General features: G+C 33.2%; 1 protein-coding gene across 6 annotated transcripts in view; it reads right to left on the bottom strand.

The window, feature by feature from the left end:
• The window catches only part of CACNA2D3 (calcium voltage-gated channel auxiliary subunit alpha2delta 3), a 466,453-nt gene that overhangs the window by 191,007 nt on the left and 255,692 nt on the right, over window positions 1-19,754 (bottom strand). For all 6 annotated transcript variants that reach the window (XR_008205698.1, XR_008205697.1, XM_052678868.1 and 3 more), the window contains exons 9-11: window positions 17,825-17,899; window positions 8,101-8,190; window positions 5,638-5,751 (exon numbers count right to left, since the gene is read on the bottom strand). Coding sequence is in view for 4 of the 6 variants with exons in the window: in XM_052678868.1 (XP_052534828.1) it covers window positions 5,638-5,751; window positions 8,101-8,190; window positions 17,825-17,899 (279 nt within the window). In the remaining 2 variants the exon portion in view is untranslated. The remainder of the gene's footprint in view (window positions 1-5,637; window positions 5,752-8,100; window positions 8,191-17,824; window positions 17,900-19,754) is intronic.

Here is a 19,754-nt window from a genome sequence, read left to right as displayed (position 1 = left end):
TAGGAAACAAAGAAAAGGGAATTCCTAGGGGTCTCCGAAATGGAGCAATTTTCTAAAGAAACTCTTCTGGCAGATAGGACGAAGAAAGTATTGTTACACTGGATAAATCTCTGGTGGGTTGTGTGTGCTGCCTACATTCCAGACACCCAGGAACAGCACTGCCGAGAACACAGATTTTTTATTAAAACAAGATAAACTCAGCTACTGAGTACAGGATGCCCCCAGTATAGACTCAGCAGAGGCAGAAATTCTGAAGCGCACTAACAGTCTGAAGCCTTTTAAAGGTAGATGCGGTCCCTGTTAAACCTAAGAGAGATTTTAGACCTCACTAATCTCTACTTTCTACACAATGGCATGATGCTACCAATATATTCCCAACTCCGCATGGAAAAAAATGCAAGCAGTACTGACACTACAGTGTATGAATCTTAGAATGGATTGGGTTGCAAGAGTTTTCAAGTTTCATCAAGTTCCAATCCTCCGGCCACACGCAGGGTTGCCAGCCACTAGGTCTAGAACTAGATGTGATTGCCCAGGGCAATCCAACCTAGCCTTAAACTCCTCCAGGGATGGAGCATCCACAACAGGAGATATGGGGGAAATAGGGAATAAAACTTGCAATCAATAAAATTCTAAATACATTTCTGAATGGTAGTCTGATTTTTCTTTTTCACTGAAATATAAACCATAAAGTCAGGTTCAAATTATACTCAAGAAATTAGCAGAAATCTACAACTGTTCATATTCCCCAGTCAGATCCTATGGTCCCTAATCAAAATTCCTAGCAATACAACCACAAAAATGCCACATTGATGGTGCTCCCACAGATTGAAACAGATAGAAACGTTTTTTCAACTGCAAATGACAAGAAATGGCAGGATAGAAAGATAATGTAACCAAGGCCATGTTTGCATACAGGATTAAATTCATCTTCCATGAATATTTGTGCCTATAAGACTTGATAGCATGAGTAATTGATGAAAATTAAACTTTAAGTTTGATATAAGCTTACCCAAGGCAAATGTTTAGTGCTCACCTATCTCTACCACAGATGTTTCAGCAAGCAGTATTTAGACAAAACTCTCCTTTTATGGAAAATTCTGCCATTTATTTTTCACAGTGAGAGCAAAACTAATAAATGTATACTCGGTTAATTTAATTCTTGGAGATTAAGTTAATAGAGTAGATGAACTGCCTAGGGATTTTTCCATTTATTTGTAAAAATAATTGAAAACAACTGCACACCTACTTCAGGGCAATTGCAATTAAGTCATTTTCAGGCTGGTCAAGTTTTTTGTTCTGGTTTGGCTTTTTTTGACAATGCAAAATTGGGGAGAGGCATGCACTTCAGAAGAGGCACATTGGAATCTTGAATAAGTGACACGCTACATATAACTAAGCACTGTATGATGGGTACTTTGTGTATCTGGGAATGTAAGGGACATCGTAAGGGAGATCAGCTGCAGCCTTAAATTCAGTACATGTTGGAAATGATATTGAGATCCAACATTTATTTATAGGTTTAGACTACCCCATTTGCACACAATGATAATTCCCTGCAACCTTTCATGCAAATTTATAACAAAAAATAACTTTCAGATGGTTTACCACAGTTTACAGCATGTTCCACCCATTTCTTATTTGCATAAGTTTTATGTAGTATTCAGGGAAGAGAAAATCTACAAGAACAAGAGCAGATATTCTTGAGTTGAAAACTTGCACATTGCTTCCTATCTGACATACTGAATATGTTGTTCAGTTTATTTCTAGTAACTGAAATGTAAATTATTAATTGTGAGAACGGTATTATTTTATCTTTTGGCATTTTTCTCCATAATGAGTAAATTTTTTTTCATGGTTTTTTTTTTTTGTTTTTTTTTTTTGTTGTTGTTGTTTTTTTTTTTTATCTTATATTATTAAAGCAATTGGAAAGCACAAAGACAGAAAAGACAGACTATAACTGATGCTACCCTTGTTATTATTAAAAAAAAAAAAATTCTCCTCCTTTAGAGGCTGATAGAATAACATAATAGAAAGTCCTGGTTTCTTCTTTACAAGAGGAAGGCAAGAAGCTTGTGTAGTGTATACGTATGTTGCCTCGGTTCATATACACTTCCAAATTTTCCTTTAAGCTTCCTCACAACATACAGTTGTCATCTTTTTCAGGGTGTTTGTGGGAGTGATTTTTCCTCAAACAAGTATAACTTATTTCTATCTGTTTTTTAAAAAATTGAAGAAAGCATAAAAACGTAACCAGAAGTTACTGAATAATTCGAGATTCTATTGAAGTATTATAGATATGAAAATGGACAGTAAGGTTTGCAAGATGCACAGTCCTTAAGAAAAGAGCACTCTCGGTGGCTATTGTCTTGATTTTCATAGAGAAGTCAAAAGTAAAAAAATCAAATTATTCTGCAGTATTTACAGCTGCTTCTATTTTCATAATGGATTGCTGATCAGCAACCATTGGGATATATATTTTATTGTCACAATATAAGTTCAATAATTAGTCCCAAAAGATTTAAAATCCTACATGGTTTTTCAAGATTTGAATGTCTAGTGATGTAAGATGGCAGAATAAGAACTTGAGTTTTCTAGGGCATTTGTCAATGCACTAAATTGAACTCCACTGAACTTGAGTTTTCTAGGGCATTTGTCAATGCACTAAATTGAACTCCACCTTAAAAAAGATTTCAACTGCTTGTAAGAGGAAACCTCTGTGACTGAGCTTAAGTCTTAACAGAAGTCAATGCACAAATGTTATCCCATTAAAACAGAACATATTCATTCAGACATACAAATCTGTCAGTTTTGCACTGAGAAAATTACAATAGGGATAGTAGAGAGGATTACAAGATGATGATATTTGGAACTTCACAGAGAAGAATAGGTTTTTATCAGTATTGCAGCAAATGTCTGCACATGGGAACAGAACACAAGTTATATCGACGGAGACAACCATATTCTTCAGAAGTCTCAGATTCTAGGTAATATTGTTATGTCAGTTTAAATATATATAAAATATAAATACAGATTGAGATGAACAAAGCATGCTCTAAATGGATATTCTATAAAATGCAGATTCACTAACAGCTCAAGAATCAACTAGTCAGAAAGGCTCAGTAGACCCACAACAGAGTTCTAAAGAGGGGATTGTTTGGAATAACTTGTTTAGTTCTTAACTTAGTAAAGCTCTTTAATGTATGCCTGAATCTCTTGCTTCGGTTAGCTGAGATGTAATAATTCACATATGTAAACACTTTGCTGAAATGAACACTAAACTACACATCTATGATCTCCTGCATGTAATGAATCTTCCACACCATGTCGATATATGTGCATGTATTGTTGGATTATTATATAGCCAGACACCACGAAGGCTAACAGAGGTTCTCTGGCAAAATGGTATGTATGAATAACAATTTCATATATAAACAATGTCTGTTATAGTTTCAAACCAGCAGAATTTGGCCTCTCAGAGCAAAATGAGCAAGAAATACCATTCACAATATGTAATAAGATGCCAGCAAGAGAATACTATACCAAACATTTAACTTCCTCCTTTTGTAACATTCCCTTTCCAAACATCTCTTGAGATTCGATATTTAAACATGCAATTTACCAACCTTCTCAACTCAATATAAATACCCAGCAGAATTTCACTTAAAGCCTCAGTATGTAACGAAACAACGCATGATGGCTTATTTTAATTCAGTAAGAATTATATAAAATAGAATTATATGAGGATGTCGTTAAAAGAAAAGTGATAGGTAGAAATACTTTCAGCATCCAGATACAAAAGTCTGAAAACAATTATTTCTTTGTGCTAGTCTATAGTTTTCCAGGGTAATTAACAATTACTCATAGGCTACTGGAATTGCCATACCTCAATCAGACCAGCTTTGTATCTGACCAATTGGTTAGGAAAATATGCAATAAATCTTTTTCTTATTTAAGCCTCATGTTTGGACTCTGCTCTGCTTGTGTTACCACATGTAACTGTAAACATTCTTGTCAGACATAAACAAATCTTAAAACCCATAAATACTTGTCCACTATATAACATTGTGTTTGGTTCTGGCTTAATTTGCATTCTAAAAAAAAATAAGAAATAGAAATTTGAAATTTTATTACAGTATATTCCAAAGGCAATAAAGGAGACCTAAGACAGCCTTTGAGAATAACCACAGATTAAGTTTTCACTCTTCCTTGTCTGTAAAATCAGTGAAGTCAGAAATTTTCACTTAATCTTGTGCTGCAATGAACAGAAAGTATCTGTAAAGAAAGAAGTCTTGTAATTCTGCTATATCCTTATTGTGACAAACAGATGACTCAGAGTAACTCAAGTTTTGTCATTTTAATCACATTTTTCACCTACACTTTCCTCTGAAATGGGACCTTTAATATAGATAGTTCATACTCATCTAGGTATTTCTTATGCACACTCATTTTATCTTAAATTTTGGAATGCTTTCTTTATGTCTCCAAAATGCACGAAATAATCTTTAAAAATCTTTTTTCTTTCTGTTTTGTTTTTTTTTTTTTTTAAACAACCAAAAGCTATGATTTTTGTGTCATTAGTATCACGAGTTCCTGAAAAATACTTTAGACAATCTATTTCAGATTGTGTATTATTCTCCCTTTTGATTGTGCATTATTTATTAGTTATTCTGTATGACATGCACTCTGAAGGATAAGATTCAATTACCCTTAACTTCACAAAAAAAACATCTCCCCACATTTTGGTTTTAAGTAATGCAGGAGAAGTTCACTGATGGCAAATTGGACTGATATGTTATTGGATTCCTTGAGAGTTATACCAAATACAAGCAGAAATAGAAATGAATAATATCACCTTCCAACCCAGGACGTTCTATAATTCTGACACTTTCTGGGAGCAAACCTGAAGGGTTGATATCTTCTTCCTCCCTGATCTCCTCCCCTCCACAAAAACAATTACAACAACAAAAAAGCAAACAAACCAGAAAAAAAAAAAAAAAAAACCCACAAAAAAGTCCTATCACGATTTTAAATTAAAAATATCTATTGAAATACATAAGTGAAGAGTTTTGCTTACTTTCTAATAGTGTATTTGAACATATTATTAGAAGCAATGTTAAAGAGGAAAAACATGAGTGTTCCAACAGGCATCAGAGATATTACTGAGCTGCAAAAGCTTCATGCTGTAGTCATACAAACAAAGTATACAAACAAATCTACTAGATTTGCATTTTAAACAGTAGAGAGTATTAACACAATACAGTGAATTGATTTTTTTCTTTTTTTGTGATGGAGGTAGAGATTCATAAAATAATGAGTAGAATGAAAATATTCCTCCTATCAAGGAAACAGCCTAGAACATAATTTTGAGCACTGTACAACAGCCAAGAATGTACCTTGAAGGTTAATATTTCCACAATATCTTATTATCGAAGTTAATTACTACATTAAAAGGCTGCGTCTATCCTCAAGCAATATCACACAAGCATTATTTTTGTCACTAATGAAACATTCAGTTAGCCAAAATCATTTTTAGATGAATAGAAGGATTACTACTGACTTTTTAATAGACATAATACTTAATACTGCATAAGATAGCTTCATTTTTCCATTAAATACAGGTGAGAAAACACTTACTTTTCTATCTGGCCAATTGTATTTTGCAAATATTGTGTCGTATGTGTCCACAGCTCCATCAGTAATCAACATTATGGCTTGGCTGCAAATACTCCCTTGTCCTGTGTGATTGAACTGTGAAAGGAAAAGTTCATTTAAATACAACACATTCTGTTAGATACAGAAGATAGACCAGTTAGAGACATGCTATTCATATGGCATTTGTATTCACTCCACATTACATATCATATGATATTTTTCATAAAAATGTTTATCTGGGAGGACAAAGTTTCCCGTATTCTCACATTCTCAAAAAATGAATATACATATGCTGTTGAACAGCAGTACTACAGCATAGGTAGACAGACACCAACATATACTTGAAGCGTGCATGGAAACTTTCACCACTGCACAGAAGGAGGATTCTTCTCCTGCTAGAAGAGTCTGTCAATTGGGCTAAGTAACATGAGTTTTGATTTTTCAATTCTGTAGCTTGTGTCTTAATTTTCAATCCACCTTTCTTTAATTTATTCCTTAAGTTCTTTTTTGTTTGTATATTATTTTATGCATTCAAGGAACTTAGATAATCTGGTGTTAGCAACAAAATACAAAGTTGGAAGATTATTTCATTTCCAGTTATTCTGTATGAAACACAACACTTAAAAAATGTGAAAAGGCCAATAACTTGTAGCACTGTACACAATTGTGTTTCTACAGGTTGTACTAAGTTTTAAATACATGCTAATAAACAATCTCTTTTTGTTCTATTCCTATCTAAATTTCAGATACATTATCAAGTTAGACAAGTCCTCATCCTACCATTCTTTTCTTGGTACTGAGAAAGATACTAATTTTCCCTGTTTACCATGTCTCACCTTATCAGCTTACCTGTGCAGAGTAGCAGCCCAAAAAAACCCAAATGTCTGGATTCAATATGTTTTCAGAATACTCTAGTTTGATGAGGGTTAGCAACTCCTTTGTCACTGAAATTGCTGCAGTCAACTTACCCTCACTTATTTGCTGATCTTCTCAGAACCCTATAACTTTTCTTGTAAAAAACTTCTTCACTTATAAAAATCTCATCTCTGTAGACATTCCAATACCTCACCACCTTTACAGTAAAGGATTTCCTCCTCGTATCTAAGCTAAATGCAGCCTATTTTATTTTAAAACCATTATAAATCTACCCTTTTCTCTTCTACTTTAAAGCCATTCTCCCCTGTTCTATCACAACACCTCTGATAAAATAGACCCTCTACATTCACATGAACAACATACTTTGAAATGCACAAGTTATAGTAAAAGGGGAATTAATTAAGGGGAATGCCTTCATATATCTATTTTAAAATATTAATCTGTGTGCATATGCATTATTCTACATGGTTGTTTGAATATTTGTAAGAATGAGATGAAATTCAAATGCTTTGATGAGTAATATTGTCACATATTTGTCTAGAACTTTAATTTTATTGAATAGCAAGAATGATGAAAGCATTTTCCATAATAATAACAATGATGACAAGGGACTTATGATGAACTACAATTAACTCAGTGATTCATCAGTAAGCAGCAAAAATTTCAATGCATCCTGACGCTCAGAGCATTTGGTTGTGATTAGCAGTCTTTGAAATGTCACAGAATTTTATTAAATTGGCTTTGATTTTTTTAAAAAGGTAATCACTGCAAAGACTACATTTGTCGCCAAAAGAGATAATTGCAGTTGTCACATGACAACATAGGTGCCTCACTGCTCTACCAACCACTTCTGTATTATTACAGCAACTAATGAACCCTGCTTAAATCAGTGGTTGGAAAGAATTTGAAAGTGGATTTTAAACACGCATTTCAAAGATGTTCGGTATCAACATCTTCAGATCTTAATAACCCAGGCAAATACAGAAATTGAAATACAGGTAATTGCAAGACAAAATTAAGTGAGTTTAATTACTATAAATCCTGAACCATTCTGAAAATGCAGCTAGATTCTCAATAAGACTATCAGTGTAAGATGAAGCCTCCCCTCCAACTTTCTTTTTTAAATGTAACCCAGACGTCCTTAACTAAGACGAAGTTCACGTGAACAGATTTCTGGCATATAAAGGTCACATGTTGTAGACAAAGTTGAAAATGGTTAGCAGTATTCTTTTAAGGATAGTTGAAACTGTGAAATTTACATATTAGCCTAATATTTTTAACACCTACCAGCAGCAACTGAAATAAACTTATTTAAATACATAGACACATAAAGGTGCATACTGTATATACACACACAGAACAAAAACAACAACAAAAAAGACACTTTAATTATAAAGTTACTAAATATAACGATCCTTCCCAACATATAAACACTGCTTGTTCTATGGACAATATTTTACTGTCATGACAGTTTTGGAGTTGGTTCTAATTTATTACCTTAAAATTGACAGTAATTGCTAAAGAGCTGGAAAAACATCAGCAGCGCAAACCTGAAAAGCATTAACTTACTTCATTGAGCATGTTGAAAGCTTCATTTAAAGCAATGTCCAGCATTCCAATTCCTTTTGCAAAAAGCTTGTCAAGGTGCTCCCTAAAATGCTGAAATGAACAAGAATGTTTTATTTGTCAGATTATTCTTATATATATTTTTACAATGATTAAAGTTTTCTTGGGACTTACCATGACTGCATACACTAATTCATAAACCATAGTAGTTTCTGCTCAATGTTTTTGACAAAGTCACACCAAAGTATAGACATATTAGAATAATAATAACTGAAAAATGTCACAAGACTTTTTTTGACCAGTTATTCAGTCAAACTATTCTTTATTTGCCTTTTAGTTTGTTTTTATACATACCTTCATATACATAGCTTCATATAATATTTTTACTGTAGTTATTCAACTTTTAGCTCTCAGGAAATACTACTTAGTAATTATTTACTGACAGTTTTCATGTCCTATTTTGTGTTATGTTTTCTCAAAAGTTGGTAGATCCTATTGTTTTGTTTAGCTGTTTTGCCCATTGCTGGTCAAGCTGTTTATCAATGTCAGCATAATATTAAGAGAACAGGTCTTGCTAAATATTGGCAATTATCTTCATGTTTATGTTGCATAGCCATAAGCCTTATTTTTGCAGTTCTAAATGTGTCATCAATTATGCATTGCTATAATTGCTTGTCCATAAGCATTGGTAAAATCTTCTGGCAAGCAATTCTGACACACGTCAGCATTCACCCTATATTCCTCTCATAGTAAACAGAGAATCATATAATCATGGAATGTCTTGGGCTGGAAAGGACTCCAGATCATCCAGTTCCAACAGTTCCCCTGTCACATATTTTATTTCTCCAGATATATCAGAAGTTTGAACAATTTCACAAATTTTACACTCAGCAAAAAATAAAGGGCTATACTATAATACAAATATTAAATTGTAGTTCTAACTTTTAGATTAAGTAAGCACATTTTCAAAAGTATGGTAGCACTTCCTTTTGCAAATAATATGTTCATAGAAGAAATAAAGTCTCTTAGTTTTTTAAGGAATTACACAGGATAAAATCCAGTTTCATGGGTCATGCTGTCATAAAAAGAAGGACACTGAATGAAATACCAACTAGCAAGCGCGACACCCGTGATGGATACATATCTTCCTTTATAGAATAAAAAGATATTACTCTGCATATTGGAAGGCAGAGTTCTTTCTATTTCATTAATAAATTTCAGTCTGTCAAAATGAGGAAAATTTACATCCTAGCTCTAGGCTATTCTGAAGCATACACTACTGCCACAAAAACAGGCTGCTTTTTCAAAACAATTAGTCCGCAGTGACCTAGTAAACCTAGTTCATTGCAGCTCAATGCTTTGAAGAGCCAAAAGGCACAGTCTTATTTGTCTAAATAAAAAGCAATAGCATAAATCTCTACATATCTAAATTGCAAAACGATTTTTTTTTGCCAACTTAAACACAGCTAACTTAAGTAAACTCTATTACTATTGCATAGTAATACAAATCACAGTTTTATATTATAATTTATAAACATAACGATTTGGAATAAGAAAATGAAGAAACACGTAGTGGGGAAAAAAAAACACAAACGAGGAAAGCACTTTTTAAGATCCCACAGATGGATAAAAAGGTCAGTTCAGTAAGATAGTAAGAGGAAAATTTGTCACTTCATTAGCCATGTCAAAACATTAATATATATCTAAGAAAACTAATTATGTTTGCAGAAGAATTAAAATCCTGTTGTCCCCTTACATCACGCCCTTCGTATTTTTACAAATAATAATAAAAACATGAATGAATATAAAATATCCAAACGTTCAAGAAATGCATTAACCTCTTCTTATTCCATATCCTACTTCAAAATACCTCTGAAAGTTAGGTATAAGCTCACATAAAATATAGGCATATTCTTGACTTCAGTTAACACACACTGGAAATTGAGAGTAGCGATGCAGAAAGCAGTTTCCCAGACAAGGGCTACGTCAGCTGTCAGCAGCACAACACGGTGTGCTTTCTATCACTACTTCAAAACACAACTGACTTGCACTGAGTCTCACAGACCACTGACTTCTACGCATACAGACAGAAACAGGACTTTTTCAGCAAATGAAGCTTTACAGAAACTTAGAAAGTGCACATATCTTTTTTTAATGAAATATTTAAACATATATTATTTTAAAATTGTTCACAGAAATTCTTCAAAAACTAAAATATATTTATAAAATTCTCCAGGAAACATCCTTTCAAAACAAATTTCACATATAGTTGATGGTTTTAAACTAGAAAAAGTAGTTTGCTGCTAAGTAAAATGTTGAAAACAAGCAGTTCACTTCTGTTCCATTGATGTCCAAAACTATTTCAAAACATCCAGTGTAAGCATTGACCAGAAGTTTTCAAGCTGTGGGAGCAGTCTGTGCTTACAGCCTGTCTTTCTAAGATCCATGAGACTAAGATCAGTTCACAGTTGTCACAGATGCTTCCAATAACACAATTATTGACCCCAAAACAGAGCTTTCAGAAAATTGAAAATCACCAAATTTTGTCATGGAAATAAGTTTCCAATCTTACCTTTTTGTAAATCTTGCATGTTAAATAATTATCACAAAACACATTTCTCTCTGAAATACTTTACTGCTTCATAATTAAACGAGAATTACTTTGCTATTGAAAATTAGACTTATGTGTAAAATCTTTGAGTATTTCAGCAGTAGGCACTGTGGAAAACTTATTACAAAGCATATACATTATCAAGTATGAAAATACAGAATAAACAGATTAGCAAAAATCACTCATAAATACTAAAATCTCCAGTGTATAGTCATTTCACATTATATGTCAGAAGAATAAATATTTTCTCTTGCTACAGTGCTCTCTCTCTTTACATATATATACAAACACACATTCTGAAAATAGTAATGTTTGTTTGATATAAAAATTGTAAAAATGTTAAAAATCCATTTCATGCAGTATGAATTTTAACAAATAATTGTTTGCTGTCCCCAGGCTTCTGAACAGATGAATGCTAGACAAGGTGGTTCTGCAAAAAGGTCTAGTGACTAAAATGAATGTGTATTTTTATTGACTCCATTCTCTATCTTTAAAGTGTTTTAAATCTTTTTTTTCTCCCCAAGAGTTTCAGCACTGTGTATATCCACTAAAAAATTGCATAACATTCCAATTAACATTTGTTTCCTTCTTTATCACACCAGACGCTCTGAGTGCGTGGCATTAATTGAAACCACACTGAAAGACATCATGTTTCATTTTACAGGAAACACAAAGACTAACTTCCTCAGACAGTCCACGCTTTATCTAGCTCAGGCTGTTTCACTGTAAACAATGAAAATGGACTAGTGCATTTCCGCACATGCAGACTGCTGCACGCTTACCAGCCATGCTATAGTGCTCCTTTTGTTATTAGAAAGCCAAGGCCTTTTTAAAGAATTGTATCATTTCAATATGAGAATACCAAATTTTCAACCTGGTATGCAGGTCACAATTTCTGGATAACCTGCTGACAGGTATCTGCAACTGCCATCCAATAATTTAGTAACTTACAGATGTCCTGCAAGACAGCTATAATTCAACCATGTACTACTGTAAAAAACGTCAGGACAGGAGCTAAATCACTGAATCATCATTTTAAAGAACAATAGATGACTTTGGAATGAGATAACAAACTCCTCAATTTTACTTTCAGTAACTTCCATAAACGAAACAGATCCCAGAAAGCAGGTTTGCTTGCTCATAAAAACTCAGAAGGACCATGTTTTAATTTAATCTTTTCATTTTAAAAAGCTTACTTAATAGCAAACTGCATAAGCAATATTATTGGTCCATCTCACTTTCTCTTTACTGTGATATTGGAGACCTTGTATTTGAATTATCTAAAGCTTGAACTCAGTATCTCAACTAACAGTGTGCATAAGCATTTGCCCGCAACTGTATGTTTAATTTCCATGTGCAATTACCATAACATGCAATATCTAATTGTGGACTCAAATATCTAATTGACATGCATAATCTTGGTAATTCTAAATGCAAATTAGGCACACAATTATGACAATCAGACTCTGATGTCTGATTACAAAATTATAGGGCCAGAGCTCAACAGAAGAAGATGCGTCTAGTTACAGTAAAGAAGCATGGATGTGTTCAGCTGTAGAGGTATCTACAATCATTTTAGAAGTAGCTGAAATACATATCTTGCAGAAGAGAAGGCTCTGGGTAAATGTCATTGCAGCCTTCCAATACTTGGAGGACTTTTTACGCAGCGTAATAGTGACAGGACAAGGGGGAATGGCTTTAAACTAAAAGAGAAATTTAGGTTAGATTTTAGGAAATAATTCTTTCCTTGTAGGATGGTGAGGCACTGGCACAGCTGCCCAGAGTTGTGGAGGTGCTCAAGGACAGGCCAGATGGAGACTTAAGCAGCCTGAGCTGGTGGGTAACAACCAGCCCATGGCAGGGGTTCGGATGTCAGTGATCTTTAAGGCCCCTTCCAACCTAAGCTATTCTAGGGTTCTAAGATAACCCAAAGAGAGTAAAGAAAAATCCACTCATGTCTATCAGCCCACATAAGGTCCTTCCATGTATCTAATGAGATTTCACTCAAGAGTATTGGTAAGCTAACTGATGTATGCATCTGAACAAATTAATTCCTCATTCACCTTCTACCTTACTGTTTACCTTGTTAAAGCAATCTTATTTTTTCTTGATTGTAGGGCTTCTGCATTCACCTTCTACCTTACTGTTTACCTTGTTAAAGCAATCTTATTTTTTCTTGATTGTAGGGCTTCTGCATTCACCTTCTTCCTTACTGTTTATCTTGTTAAAGCAATCTTATTTTTTCTTGATTGTAGAGTTTCTGCATCAGTAGCTTGAGTTATGCTTAAATTCCCAATTATACAAAGTTTTCAACATTTTAATTAAAACCTATTATTTGGTTTTAATAATATTGTGTTTTTGACAAGATGCTACTCAATATTTGCAGTCCACTATACAGTTATCTTTTAATCTATCTGATTTGAGATTACTAGAAATGATTTACCATTGGTTAGAATGCCATAATTAGATGGGGTTGCAGGACCATAGTTAGTCTAAAAGTCTAAGCATATATGAATAAAGTATTTTCTACAGATTCCACATAGGAAAAGTTCACATCTGATACAAGCACTATAATTTATACATTTACATCACCTAACTACAATACTATTGTTTGACAAAGGTAAACTTCCTAAAGAAAAATATTGTTAATGACTTAAAGATTTCTCCAGATTTTATGTTACTAATTCTTGCAAAGACTTGCACTATAACTATTATTTCCTATTTTCATCCATGCATGCTAATATTTGAGATATACTCAGTAATGACTTATCAGATTTGTGAGGAGGAACTACATCAATATATAAAGCAGTGAAAGAAACAGACAGTGACATTTACTGGTACCTCACAGGGAAGCCTACCCACACAAACAGTTGATAAATCTGCATTAACATCTGTAAAATGAATATAAGCATCTTATTTAAGATTAGTTGCTAGAGCAATTACAGGTTAGCATGCTGTTGATGATTATCCAATCACTCATTTTCCTTAGCATGCTGTGTTGGTAGGCTGATTTTTTTTATTTTTTTATTTTTTTTTCATATAAACAAATACCAGGTATGAAAAGCTAGAAGCTGATTTGTTGGTCAAAGAACTCAAGATTCAATATAGCAAATTAAAAACAAGCTCCCTGTTAAACAAATTAGTTGCCTGGAGCTGCAATAGAAAACTTCAGAGCCACTTTCAACAGTCTGATGCTAGCTAAAAGTTATGAGGGTCCAGAATGGCTATTCATCTGTTAAAAAAATTAAAATTGATTTTTAATTTTTGAATTAAATGTGAGCCTTTCCATTTTTGGTGTTGTGAATTTTGTTTCTTTTGTTTTGTTTTGGGTTGGATTGGATTTTTCTGTTCTTTTTTTTTACAGCAAAGTAATGCAGTCAGCAATCCTTTTTGGAGACCTAAAACAGATAAATAGACAATTAAGCATGCTTAAATAATAATAAATATGCTAATTTTGTATTTACCAACCCCTTATTGGGAATTTCACCCAGTCTTGTTACTGCATTAGTCTTCTAATTATTTACTTTCTGCTAACTGCATCTAGTAAAGTTTACTAGAAATTAAATGCAACGCCTGTCTATTTTTGTCTTCCAATTTACGCACGGGTAAGTTCTCAACTTAGTTTGGAGTTATTGTGCCTATGTGTACATCTAGAAGATGATATATCTCATATGGAAACGCTTATAGAGAAATGTCCTCAACCCATATATAGCATATTAAAAAAACATATAAAAAAGGAATGCATATTGTAATATTGTTACTTTAAATCTGGAGTTACACTAAATCAGATTGTCATCCAATTCCTTTGGGGTAGGTAAATTGCAACATGGAGTTCCTCAAAGATGAAAACCTCTTGGCCAAGAAAACCAGCATTAAAATAGGCAGTTCCACATGTTTGTAATTTGTAGAGAAAGTGCAGACGGTGACAGAACAGTGTCTGAACTATTTCCCACTCTTTTTTTAAATATATGTATAGCAAATTGATACACTTCAAGGTAGCAGCTGTTTAATGCTAATGCCAAATTATAAGTTAGTTTGGTAAAATTCAAATTCATATTAGATGCTTTACGTTACTAAGCCACATTTAGGGTCACAGATTCATTTCTACCTCATTCATGCTACCCAGTGTACATACAGACTTTGTGATAAAGAGAACTTGAAGAAAGTTCTGCAAATCAAGAATAATTACAAAATTCTGAAAGTATATCTCCACACCTCCAAAGAGAACCTCCAAGGCAGGTATACTTTTTTTCACAAAAAATAGTGCTGTGCTTTGGAAAAAAAAAAAAAAAAAAAAAAAAGTTGAAAGAAGCAGATGCCTGCCATATCGCTTGTAAATTATAATTCAAAACCGAATTACTAAGGTCTTTCATTGTAAAAATGAAAGCAGAAACACTATATGTTGGAAGAAGCCTTGGACGGGGATGTCTGCTTTGTGTCTTGGTAGAACTTGCGGTGTATATATATTAATGCCACTCACATCACAGTTATACATGAAGTTATAAGTTTGGCTTTTCTAAATATACAAAAATTGACTTGATTCAGTCAGGCTTCTCAAAAGGAGTATGCTTTCAGAAGTTATAGCTGACAGAAATTCGATTATATCCACACTGCTTAGAAAGCTGTAACATAAGCTTTCATATAATCAAAGATTTTGGGGAAAAAACAAAACAAAACAAAAAAACTTGATCAAGACCAGTGGATGTTTCTAAACATAAGTAACTTTTCCTTGTTGATTGTTGACAGTATTAAAAAAAGCCAACCTTAAAAAAAAATGAAGTTGTTACACAAAGATTTACAACTCAAAACTGCAGTATGTGCAGTTCTTGAAGCTAGCAAGGAACAGATTTAGGTGCTTAGAATCACTTTTATCACTGTATTTTCACTCCTTATCAAACGAAAACATTTTTTAAAAATTTTATTATTAACGTGTTGGAAATTTAGGTGAAAACCTATTTATTATCCAACTCTTCTTCCTTTTCCACAGTAAAAAATGTATGAATATCTTAAGTTTTAAAATTATTATAAATTTATATTTATTATGTATTATATAATGATATATAATTACTTTACGCTCTTTAAAAATCTACTGCAATGCAGCAGACAGATAATAATGCTGTATCAAGGAGTGATCTTGATCAAGTCACTCTCGTGAGTGTGATGGGGAATTTAAAAAAATATTCCCTACTTTCACTACCCCAACTATAATGAAAATTGTATGTCTTTCCAAAATAGTTATTTGGTTAAGCTGAATGCTACAAAGGTATATTACTCATGCTTTCGCTTTGTTGCTACTTTGCATATTTAATAAAACAATTCAGGTTCATAAATTCTCTTTTAGGCTCCTTTATTACATGAATCAAGAAATAAGTGAGTAAACTCAACTTGTCACCTTAATTCATTAAAACGGCTGTGGGAAAAGAAAAGAGCGAAGGGAAGGGAAGGAAAGGGAAAAATACATACAACTATGACCTGCTATCTATCTCAAGTTTATTTTCAAGGGAAAGATATCAATAACCATCAAGATCAAAAAAGATGACACTTAGTTATTCTACAAACCCTTGAATATATTGTTCAACTTGAAGGCAAAGCAAAACACAAACTGACATCAGATTAAAAAAAAATAGTACTTAACTGGAAAGGATGTAGAAGCTTACTCTGAAGAACATGAAATTGTACTTAGCTCACAAAATCTGAGCATCATCTAAGTAGCACAGAAACTTTTTATTTACTTCAATTAAAATAAATCTGCCATTAAGTAACATATGGGTATATATTAATCAGCATTCTGATCAGTTGCAGAGTGAAGGAAGGATCAGTATTTGAATTAATTACAGACAATACATCTTGGGAATATATTTAAATCTTTAGCTTTTAGTCTAGAACACGCACAGCTTTCATATGGTTAATTCAATAAAGTGCTGCTTTAGAAAACTACATAACAGTTCACAAACAAGGGCCTTCAACAGGAAATGATTAGCAACAATTCACGTTGCTCCATTCAGCAACCAAATTCTATGTAGATATCCTAAAAATCGAAAGTGAAGAACATCAAGCACATTAATGAAGTAGCCCCTGAAGAATAATTCCTGTGGAATGTCGGTGTATATTTAGGTGAAATAAGAAGAACCCACGTGAGTAGTACAATAAAGTTTAGCAGGACCAGACCAACTTAATTTCATCTTGGCATACATGAAAAGATCTAAGATAGACACACTTAGAAATGTGTTTTCATTGCTATATTTGCTACTTCCTGCAATGCCTCATTGACTGTTTTAGTAAAAACGAACTGTCAAGCTGAACCCTAAGTACAATTCAGTGCTGAGCTGAAACCCTTTGGTCTGTCTTTGGTAGAAAAGACACAGACAAACTTTTAAGACACGGCAGCAGCTTTGTATCATCTAGGCAAAAGCAATACTCATTACCAGAGAAGTTCTGTAGTTACAGGTATGGCTTTAACAGCCTTTCAATATAGAAGAACTTTTCTACTATCTTATTAAACCCATAATTTAATAATTTTATTTGGTACCAACCATCCTATCTTAACCTTCTAAGACATGCAATGCAGCATTGCTTCTACAGAGCAACTGCACTTGAATGGCAGGCAATAAATCAGGCTTTAAACTGTAGATTCATTATGTGATAGTCCTTCAAAGAACACTTTCAATAAACAGTGTATTTTTATTTCAAAAAATAAAAAGTCAGTAGTATATAATGCATTTGCACACACATTGAATTTTCTTGGATTAATACATTATTCTTTTGACATGTCTGTTTGGAATAGTCACACTTTCAATTCATATAGAATAATATCTGTTTCAACTTTAGTATTAGTGTGACTTAAGAACACAATCTATTCCTCAGTCTTTTTTTTTTTTTTTTTTTTTAAGTGTGTTTTCAGTAATTTCTGTATTTTTCAATTAGGATTAATCAATCTAAATAGCTAGATAGATATTTTTCTTCATACTGAGTCGCACATGATTCCTTAGAAATGTCAAAAGTAGAATAATTAATTTATTAATTGCAATAATATAATCCATTATACTAGGAAAAGGTCATCACAGCACATTTTAGGCAATGCAGCCTCTCTGTTGTTTTGTTCCTTTCATTCCTTACCTCTTTGTTGGTTCTGTCTGCTTGAACCAATGTTCCATTCAGACACGGTTCTACATAGTGAAGTTCTTCATTATACTATTCAGAAAAATAAAAAGTATTATGAAAATTTAATTAAAAGCTTTGAAAGATACAATGTAATGATTTAGAACTGGAGGGAAGCATGCATATAAAGCAAGAACAATTGGATTCAGTTCATTTTTAAAAACTGACCAAAGACATTTTTCTTTGTCATGCTTCTTAATATCTCAGAGGTTTAGAATTTTTAAAAGGAGCATTCAATGGAACAGATGCCAGCTTCAGTGGAGGTGATGTGTACTATACACACTAGCTGGCATAAATACCCTTCAAGCTGAAATCTGGATAATATTAAGAGATTAAGGGTTCGGATTTGATGCATCTCAGTCACAATTCCCAATTCTTTGTTACACATTAAATAAAAGACTTGACAAATAATTGAAGCATTGGCTAACACATTTTGGAAGGTTAATAGCTAAATAATTATGCTAAAAAGTCTGTGAGCTTGAATCCTGAATACATCAGGATTTAAGAGTCAGAATTTAAGTCAAGCAAAATAACTCATTGCACAATGATACATGAAGCTGTGATAGATCCTGAAAGAATTCTCTGCTTTTCTTTCAAGGCTGAAGTTAGACAGTCCAGATTCATTTTTAGAAGCATCTTAAGAATTTAAATGAACAGCCTCATTTGCATTCAGTAGATCTAACAGAACTATTGATACTCTAGTGATTTAATTGAAAATCGACTTGTTTAAATCTTAAACCTTTCAATGCAGGTCAGATTAATTGATGCCTTCAAAAACTCTATGATATCCCTTGTAAAGATGTGATCTTCACTTAATTCTTATTAATTTGATCTAATCTGGAAGTTACCACAGATCAAAGAGCCTTTGCATTTAAGCTCCACTTGTTTTCATTCTTTCCCAGACATTAAGTGAATCAGAACATCCATAGCAGACAAGATATGAAGTTAAGCCAAAAACAATCAGGGACAGCATTTCCAGTGATTAACGTATGCTCCTCCATCTCAACAAGAATTAAAAGAAAGTTTTCCAACAATTCATTTCTGACTGTTGCTTACACAAGGTTCTTGGTCACTGCAAAACCTCATTTCTGCTGTGGCTGTGAATTTGATCGACTCCCTCTTCAATTTAACACCATTCCTTTGTCTGTACAACATACACATAAACACAGATCGCTGCAACCTGTTCCACAATCTGTCATCACCATTCATGTGAACAATGCACTGCTTGCCACACTAATTAATTAATTACATAATTACTGCTGCAAAGGGAAGAGCTTTTAATTAGAATTTCATCAAGTTATTCTTGAGGTGCTGTGTCAGACTCAGTCCTTAACTATAAAGAAGTATATACCCAGAGAAACTTATTTCCTACTGCTGGATATGTAGAATATTTACATCTACAAAGTAGCTGGTTAAATGTTTAAAAACAAACCAAAATTCTAGAAAGGGATTTATGCAAAAATTCTTTAGCAGACTTGCATGCTTTTCTAATTATTTTATTCCCATCAGTGTTATTCCAACATATGAGAGCCTGCCAACACATCTATTATTCCAAAGCTAATATGAAAACACAAGGCAGCGACAACCGAAACACTTGAGAGTCACTGGGAATGTCTGCTGTGCATCCCAGCATCATAGCCATTCATTTGACTACTAAATGATATACTTTTAGCTGCAGTTTCTCTTCAGGCTGCTTTCCAATCCATCTCCTGACAGACACAGCAAAATAGTAAAGCAAAATCTGCAAAGCAACTCCTACTATAGTAAACTCCTACTATATAGTAAAAACTGCCTTCCATACTATTGAAATACAAAAAAATATCCCAATACTACATCACACACTGAAAACCTGTAACACACTAGCACACCAATCACTACTCCAAGCTTT

The sequence above is a fragment of the Tympanuchus pallidicinctus genome, unplaced genomic scaffold, assembly GCF_026119805.1.
Source record: "Tympanuchus pallidicinctus isolate F22 unplaced genomic scaffold, pur_lepc_1.0 scaffold17, whole genome shotgun sequence".
Taxonomy (NCBI): Eukaryota; Metazoa; Chordata; class Aves; order Galliformes; family Phasianidae; genus Tympanuchus; species Tympanuchus pallidicinctus.
This window is presented reverse-complemented; position numbering and strand designations above follow the sequence as displayed.